The following is a 9372-nucleotide window of genomic DNA, read 5'->3' on the forward strand; positions in this document are numbered from 1 at the left end:
CTTGAAGAAAAGACTGGAAGAATCTAAAGGTAGTTGGCCTGAGGTACTACCTGGAGTCTTGTGGGCTTACCAAACAACAACAAAAATAAGTACGAGAGAAACACCGTTTTCACTTGTATACGGGGCTGAAGCCTTAATTCCAGTCGAGATAGGGGAACCAAGTACGAGATATACTCAAGCTACTTATGAATCGAACAGAGGAGATGCGGGTAAACTTGGATTTACTTGAAGAAAGGAGGGAAACTGCATTAATAAAGATGGCAGCGTAAAAATAAATTATTGAATGATATTATAATTGGAAAATACTTCAAGATTGGGGACTATGTACTCAAGAAAGTTTTCCAATCCACGAGGACAACCAACGCAGGAAAGTTGAGTCCAAATTGGGAAGGGCCTTATAAGATTCATGGTATCGCAGGAAAAGGAGCATACGAGCTTGAAACATTAGATGCCAAGATTCTACCTTCAAATTGGAATGATGTTCATCTGAAGAGATACTACTTCTAAGGAAAAGAAATACCAACGGTCAGGTATCCCAACTCACGATTTTTATTTTTGAATAATTAAATTTACTAACGATTTTAGATGATAGGCAAAAAGCTAGCCCGCAATAAATGATGAATCACGACCTGAAAGACATGTGGAAAGAACATAATTCCTAGTCTAGGGTTACAACTATTCTGATGGAAATTTAAATGGATTAAGCAGTCTTCATCTAAAATCGTACCTCCGAGTCCCGTATATTTTTCCTTTTCAGGAAAAGGACCGCATAGAAGGAATAATCAAGTACTCGAGATTTCATACTTCAAAGCTCAAACACTTGGGGGACTATATAATATACATATATCATATGTATAAGGAAGGAAAAGAAGGCTAAAACAATTAAATTTCAAGTCAAGCCTAAAGTCTACTCAATAAATATCAAGTTCAGAGCAAAGTCACGAGCCAAAAATGCAAGCCGGAACCAAAAACCTATGAAGAATACACTCGTGGATACGAATTTCAAAATCACGAATGTTTAGGTTAAAGGCAGTATTTAGCCATGGGTCATCAAGAAACCCTTAGATTTTCTTTTTTGCAAATCTGTTGTAAAGAAATTAGTTATGGAAGCGTAATAGAAGATATTTAAATACATGTAAGATGTTATTTAAACTTGACAAAGTTCAAATGAAAACTTTATCAAAGTTATTCCAAGAAACATGTGTGTTCCTATTTCTCCTTTCATATGTTTACACCATTATGAAGTTGAGACGTCTTCTTCATTAAATGTCGTATATAAAAGGGCCCTATTTTATAATTCATGTTTGATTCAAAAAATCCATGAAGTTAATTAAGCATTTCTAAAAGTGCAAAAAGTCAAAAGGGTAAAGCAAAAACCCATGTATTAAAAAGCAAGACCTTGGACTTATAAAAAAGCAAGGCAAATTACTAAAAGAGTATAGCAGAAACTCGAGAGAATTAAGTTAAAACGAAAACTTTATAATATTAAGTTAAAACTAAGTATGAACTTAGTCATAAACTGATTGTCATTCTAAAAGCCTCGAAAAGAACTGGAGACATACTGTTACAAAAAACGTAACCCCTAAGTGAGACCAGGGGTAATACCACTACACATTCCACCAAAAAAAAGAAAAAAAAGGAAGTCAAACTTCACAAATAAATTTTCACTATGGAATAGGTTCAGAAGAAGAGTTCAAGACGACATCATTAGCAACAAAAGGCTCGATTTGGTCTGAAGGAGCTGGGACATCCACCGCACCAGGATCAGCTTCAACATTCTCGGGAGTATCAGCCATGGGAGAAGAAAAACTTTGGCCTTGCTGAGTTTTTCAATGGTCTCTTTAATCTTTACTAACTCAGCATCCAAGTTAAAACCTTCTTGGCTAACCTCCATAAGGGTATCATGGCGCGTATATGGCCCAACTTACTTCGACAACAGCTTTGTCCTCAATAGCCTCGTAGTCTCTTTCCAATGATCAATTTCACTCTTGAGTTCCTCCCTCTCATTCAAAGCAGCATCGTAAGAAGATTGTAAAGGGGCAAGGGAACTCTCCAAAAACTTGACCTTATCAGAAGACACACGGAGATCTTCTTGGGTCTGGGTGAGTGTTTGAACAAGCTCACCTGCATAAACCTCTTTCTCATTCAACAAGGCCTTCAAACCTCTGATCTCCTCGGAGGCTTTGGAGAGTTGTTCAGCAAAAGATGACTCGAGGAGATTTTTATCCTTGCCTGCTTGGTTGGAAGAAGCCTTTTCAACTGCTAACTCCAATGCCATGACCTTCAACTGCTGCTCTAAGGTACATTTATTTTCTTCTAAAACTTCCATCTCAAGCTGGAGACTTTCATACTGTTCTTTCCAATTATCTGCCTCAATCTGGTAATCATGCATCAATTGCTCTATATGGGAAACCCTTTTCATCATCTCTTTATCGATGTGATTGATCTATATATAAGCAAAGGGGTAAGAATTTCAGTAGAAAGAAAATGGAATAGAACATGAAAAAAACATCAACACCTTCAGTGATGATTGCACTATGTCATTCATCCAAGTCAAAGAACTATGACTTTCTAGCTTGGACTTTTCAACGGAACCAATCATGGGTTTCAACCATACGTCATCTTGGCCAGACTTCTTTAGAATATTACCATCGGCAGGAACCTCAATGGTAATTTGCTTCATCACTCTACTTCCAATTGAAGAACCAACTTCAGTTCGAGAAACGTTAGTAGTGAGTGTCGCACCTCCTTTTTGCCGCGCCCGCGGGGCGCTTGGGGAGTTTTCTCCAATTAAAGGACAGTCGAAACGGGATTTATTTAGTTATTTCAGAGTCGCCACCTGGGAATTTTAAGGCGTCCCAAGTCACCAATTTCAATCCCTGAATCGAGGAGAATATGACTCTGTTTATTATTCTGCGAACCAGAAATCCTGAGTAAGGAATTCTGTTAATCCGGAAGAAGGTGTTAGGCATTTCCGAATTCCGTGGTTCTAGCACGGTCGCTTAACTGTTTTTATTATTGGCTTAATTATCTTGATTTTTATTAAATATATTGATGTTACATGATTGTTTGCTACCGCTTATACTTATTGTGTTTGAGGACCCTTCTTTGAATCGAATTACGCGTACATATATTCGTGTTTTAAAAATTGCGGACTTGTGTCACGCGTACGTGTACACAATAACTTTTGATAATATATTTATTAAGCAATCCTTTTTCAAAATTGTGTCGAATCAAGAATATCTGTTTTTCTTGAATAGTGAACCGTACATCTCGGGTTTTTATGAAATTGATTTAACGCCTTTGGAAAAATCCTTTTATTAAATATTCGTTCGAAATTGCGCGTACGCATAATCCGAATTTTTATTTTTTAAAAATATAATCAGGGTACGCGAACGTATCCCTAATTGCGCAAAATATTTGTAATGGTTTAGGGATTTTCCACAAATTGTTTATTATATTCATGTATTTCTTTTATGTGAAAATCATGAGAAACTCCTATTTAGAGGCCTATAAATTCTTTGAAAAGAGTTCGCAATCTATTAACGGTTGTTCGTCGATTATGATTTCCGAATATAAATTATATTCATTCCAACTATTCAAATTCAAAGAACAGAATAAAAATATGATTTTTTTAAACAAATATGTCATATATATATATGCCAAAGAATAAATTGCATATGAAACTGAAAATAAATGATTCATAAAGGAAGGAAATATTTTCCGAGAATTTTTATTATTTACTTAATGCAAATTCTATTTCTAATTATCATTGATGTAAAGTGTGGCAATTTATGCTTGTACATCTCTTTTCATTCTCATATACTCGCTTTTAATCTAATAGGCCTAATTATTTGGTCACTTTGTTTTATGAAGGCAAATAGGCATCGAGTTTATAGGAAAGGAGTTATTATACAAGTTACTTCAATAAAATTACCTTACATACAACCTAACTGTATTTCGTAAACATTCATAATGTTTTAATATCGTAACAAGCTATATCATATCACCTTTCACCAACGCTTATACACACATCTATTATCTTTATAAACATATACCATCAAGACCATCTAAACCTTATTTAACAATAAGAATTAGTAGTGTAGTTTTCTTGATATTTCTACATTACTCTTTACTTAACTAACAACACCATAAAATTTAAATAATGGCCCACTTTATGCCATTGTTTCCTATCTTGACAATCTTAATCACAACCATACTTTAATGAAAATTTAGAAAAATTAACCTTGTTACAACACTTATGCAGTCTTCAATAAAAGATATTTAATTTACAGTCATTCTATCAACATATACTACTTATTTGATCCAGAAAATAAAACTGAGTTTTTAATTAAAGAACTCATATGAATAAAGATAGTATTACAATTCAATCTTCATTTTATCCGTCATACTGAATCTCTTTCCAACATAGAATTTAAAAGGATATGTACCTGGAAATGGAGGTAGAAGAAGTAAGTTTCAGCAGTTGCAGCAGTAACTAAATCAGCAAAATACCAGTATTCCCACAGATTTAAACAATAATAAGACCCAAAGAACCCAGATGCACAGTGACAGCACTCTTTAAGAATTTTCAGAATTTTTAACTGAACAATGTTATTGAACAAATCCGAACAGACTTACTGAAAAGAAATAATATCAGATTTCAGTTTTCTTTCGGTTTCCTAAAATCTGCCTTAAGCTCTATCTCTCTGTCTGAAAACTGATCCTAAAAATCTGTTTGCTTCCCCAATTTCATACTCTCTTTTTCTCTTAAAACTCCTTTAAAGTCAAAAAAAAAACTGACTGCCCTCTATTATGAAAAGTTGATTTCTCTCTCTCTGGAAACTGATTTTTTCTCCCTTCCAAAATCTCTTCCCGTCTGCCTTAAGGTCTGTCCAGCCCCTGTATTTATACAGGGCTGGTTGCACCTTTTTCATGGTGGCTGGACCCTTTTTCCCTTTAAAAATTAAAAAGTTTCCATTAAAACTACTTTTTAATACTTTATGTGATCCTAACATGATTTTCAGCAGCCCCATTATCCCTTGTTCCCCTTTATTACTTAAATTATAGCCATTACATTCCACTTTCAGCCCACTACTATTATCACATTACCCTACTGTTTCTAACCCAGAAATACCTACTGTGATCACTATTATTACTGCCTTAAATGTAAAAATCATAACAGAATTTACAAAACAGATTTAAAAATCTGTTCAAACTTAATTATCAACCTGATTTAACACAGCTAATACCAATTCTCTTAGGTTCTGGACTGAATCCTAAGAATGTAAACATTCTATCACAATTACATCTAATCATCATTTGTAAACTTGAACTCAAACTTGACAATATTACACTGGGTTCAGCATAATAATGCAAACTGAACTTATAATTGAACTAAGATCAAACATACACAGGAGCATTGTCAATATACTGACAATGCCCTGTTCAGAAAACAACATATACAGCATACATTTGAATTCACTGATTCACAAACAAACATGATTTAATTGACGAGTATTAATCAGTTGACTATTTACAACATCTGTCAATAATTAGTCTAAAACAATAGAAGCAGACTGTTTTTTATTAGCATTATCATAAGTGAGAATTCATAATATAACTAATCGACGAACTTAATCGAGTCGATTACTTACATTATGAACAATCATAACCAATTGAAACAGTTTCATATTTGACCATATAGACGGGCATGAGACAAAAGTGACAGAATTAATCAAATAAAATCGTGAAAAATTAACAAGCTATTAAGACAAACAACAACACACGTAGAATACACAAAATAATAGAAAAAATACCTTTGAATCTTCAATTTTAATCCGACTCGAACTCAGCTTGGATTTGGATTTTTGTTTGAAATCAAACAGACCTTAGTCGAAGTATTTTCCACTGAAAATACTTCGACTAAGGTCGATTGAACCTCAATCTTTACTTAATCTGAACAGAATCCGAAAGTTTGGTATTTTTAGGGTTCTTAAAAATTCGATTTGGGATTTAACCATTTCTGGTCAGATTCGAGAAGAACCAAACATGACACAAGGGTGAGGGTAGCCTAGGGGTCATTTGGTGTCAGCTTAAAACAAATCTGAGCTTGTTCTTGTTTGGTCCGAATCTTCAAAAGAAGATTCGAGAAGCTCGGAACTGATTCGAGCCAAACAAACAACAGATCCATACTCAGGATGACTAGGGGAAGCTATGGTGTTAACTAGGTGCTGATTGGTTTAGATCAGGTTTTCAGGCCAACCTTCGATTTAAGATTCGAAGGGTTGGGGCCTGATTCGAAGGAATCTAAGGTCATATTCGTGTAGGGGACGTTCAGAGGGTTCTGGGGTGTCAAGATGGTGACTGGCGGCGTTGATGCCGCCGGGTTTCAGGCGGTGGAATCCTAGGGCGGCTAGGGTTAGGAGTGGGGGTTTGGGGGGACGATGATGAACAGTGTAGGAGGGGGGGTTCAGTTAGGGGCCGGGGTAAGGCTTGGGATTTATATAGGGGTGGGGTGGATTGGTATCGTCCGTTGGATAAAGTAGAATGGATGGCTAGGATCAATCCACTTAACCAAACGACATCGTTTGGTTTAAGTTGGGGGACGGGTTGAACCGGGGCAGTGGATCGGGTAATGATCACGGGTTAGGGTGATGAAATCTTGGCCGTTGGATGGACTTAATCCAACGGCCCTTGATGAATGATCACCAAACGACGTCGTTTGGCGTAGCTGCATTGAATTGGACCGGACAGGCTATTTTGGATTGGGCTGGGGGGAATTAATTCACTTGGGCCTGGATTTTAATCCAGGTCCAATTTCCTTTCACAATTTATATATATTTTCTAATTTTATTTAAATTATAAAAAATCATAATAAAAATTATAAAACAATTTTTAACCTTACACAAAAATATTAATTACTTTATAACAATTATTTAACACATAGTCAAAAACATTAAACACACAGTGGGATATTTAAAATAGAACCAACGCATATGTTTTTTTTTATTTCAATTATCTTTTAAAATGCATAGTTATATCCTATATGCATGCAACATGTATTTTATTTTATTTTTCATCTTATCATGACAAAGTAAACATTTACGGACATAAACAAATATTTAACACCACGCAAATTCAGAAATTACACAGTAAAAGAAATTTATTTTATTTTTGATTTATTTTGGAGTAGTTTTTCGTAAGGCAAAAATCACGTGCTCACAGTGAGGACTGTAGAGGAAGTCATAATAACTTGAGGCGGGGAGAAACAGCAGAAGTAAAAACAAGCAAAGAGCATTCCATTGGGATAGACACGGGGAAAGAGGCAAGAGGTACTTCATCATACACCAAATTAAAACCTTCACTATTAAACCCACGTGAAAAAAGTTGTTCAACTGAGTCACGAGCTGCCATAGGAGTATCTTCGTCAGAACTCACCAAGGTGGCTTCAACAGGCTCGATCACAGGAACAGAATGGGGAGGAGTAGCTTCGTCATCCGAAATGACGCGTCTTCTGGCCCGTGTCCTTCTAACCAAAGAACTTACATCCCGTTCCTCTTCCTCCTCAGAATCCTGGGGTTTGTCAGTTTTCCTTTTCGATGAAGAACCCAAGATTATCTCTTGAGCTCTTGCCAAAGAAAGTCTAGAAGCTGCAATCGATTCAGCACTAACACCACGAATAGAATACCCTGATAAAAAAAGGGTCAAATACATTCTAAAGGAAGAGTGAAGAAAAATAGAAAGAAAAAAAGTAAAGTTTTTACTATGAGTCTTAACCTTCCAACCAAACCTGTTTGAAAGGTATTTTTAAGATCTAATCTCCATCGGAGCAATGGTCAATAATTTCTCTACCCAACCACGAAAATTGGGAATTTCTTACAGTTCCCATGGTTGCTGAAAAAAGAAAAGTGAAACAGTCACGGGAAGAACAAACCCTTTTCTAAAAAAAAGGGAAAAAGAGAAGAGAGAAAGTTGTAAAATTACACTTACGTGCAAAATTTCACTTTTCAGGGAATGGTATATTTTCTTCACCTACTAACCCTACAATAGGAGCAGCAGCAAATCTGGCGTACTAGCCATGGTCCTTGTCATCCTCAAGACTGACTAAAACCTTCTTACTCCTCGCTACCAAAGTAAAGATCCCATGTCGGAACAATTTAGGGGAGTAGAGGTAGGTCAGATGAAAAAAGTTAAAAGGAAATTGAGCCAAGTTAGCCAAGTACCTTAGACAAGCAACAACCCTCCACACAATGTGGCCAATTTATCCTAAACAAAAATTGAAAAATCGACATAACTCGATGATAACAGGATCAATGGGGGGTCTAAAATTCAGTGTAAAGGGATGCGTATACACGAAATAAAAGCCAACCTTGAAGGACGTGATCCTTTGATTTGCATTAGGAATTATAATTGGAAAGTTAAATTTCCAATGGCGATCTCTACGGACAACAGATATCAAACCTTTAGTAATCTGAGACGGGTAAACATTAACACGATCAAGAGAGGACATAGAAAAAACTTGATTCCTAATCGACTCTCTATCAGTTTAAAAAGAAAGTTCAGAGGGGATAATTTTGTCTACTATGGGTTCACGAACTGGTTCATTAGAGTCCTTACTTCTGGCAGAAGATCTATGTGGAAGAGAACCCATAGTTCTAGAAGAAGAAAGAGGAGTAGAACTAGGAAGAGGCAAAGAAGCACCTCGAGTAGATGTTGATCCTAAACTGCGTAATCTTCCCCTCTTCTGCTTCTAGTAGGAGCAAGAGGAAGTTCATCAACAATAAGAACTTTTGGGGGGTTAGGGTTCGAAGAAGACATAGCTGTACGAGGAAGAAAAGAAAAATTGAATATTCAAAGATGGAAAATTTTTATGAGAAAGAAAAAGACAAAGGTTATATTTATACTCAGAAGCAACCGTCAAACAAAAAGATAATAATGAGAACGTCATGATAGAAACTGTCACTTCGTGATTGATGTAAGCCGTAAAAAAGCCTTAAAAGGCACTAAAGAGTTGCAGAACCAATCAAACGTCATCACGTGTCACATGCATTAAATGGAAGTCACATGCGAAGCGTTAGTTCTGGAGAAGGTATAATGATACGTAGAATGGCGGCAAAAATTTCCGCTTTAATGAGATCCACTTCCCAAATATTCAATTGATGAATAAATGGCAAGTGGGGGGACTATCTGTATTGGGAAAAATCAAGTTAACATATGGAATTAATTATGTGCTGACATGTCAAGACACGTGGATCAATGAAAGAGTGACAGTTGGCAAAGAGTATTCGAAGAGACACGAGCCTTAATAGATACAGGCAAAAATTCAAGAAAATAGGAAGGAGCGGTTACTCGGACCTCTTGGTAATTTGA

The 9372-nt window shown here is 36.0% G+C and overlaps 1 protein-coding gene across 1 annotated transcript; it reads right to left on the reverse strand.

Moving 5' to 3' along the window:
- Positions 1 to 1924: 1924 nt before the first annotated feature.
- Positions 1925 to 2683, reverse strand: LOC138869611 (tropomyosin-2-like). Its single transcript, XM_070147243.1, has 2 exons — positions 2519 to 2683; positions 1925 to 2446 (listed from the first exon to the last, which is right to left on the reverse strand). Exons 1-2 carry the CDS (start codon positions 2681 to 2683, stop codon positions 1925 to 1927), a joined length of 687 nt encoding a protein of 228 aa, XP_070003344.1.
- Between the last annotated feature and the right edge of the window lie 6689 nt (positions 2684 to 9372).

The sequence above is a fragment of the Nicotiana sylvestris genome, chromosome 5 (genome assembly GCF_000393655.2).
Source record: "Nicotiana sylvestris chromosome 5, ASM39365v2, whole genome shotgun sequence".
Taxonomy (NCBI): domain Eukaryota; kingdom Viridiplantae; phylum Streptophyta; class Magnoliopsida; order Solanales; family Solanaceae; genus Nicotiana; species Nicotiana sylvestris.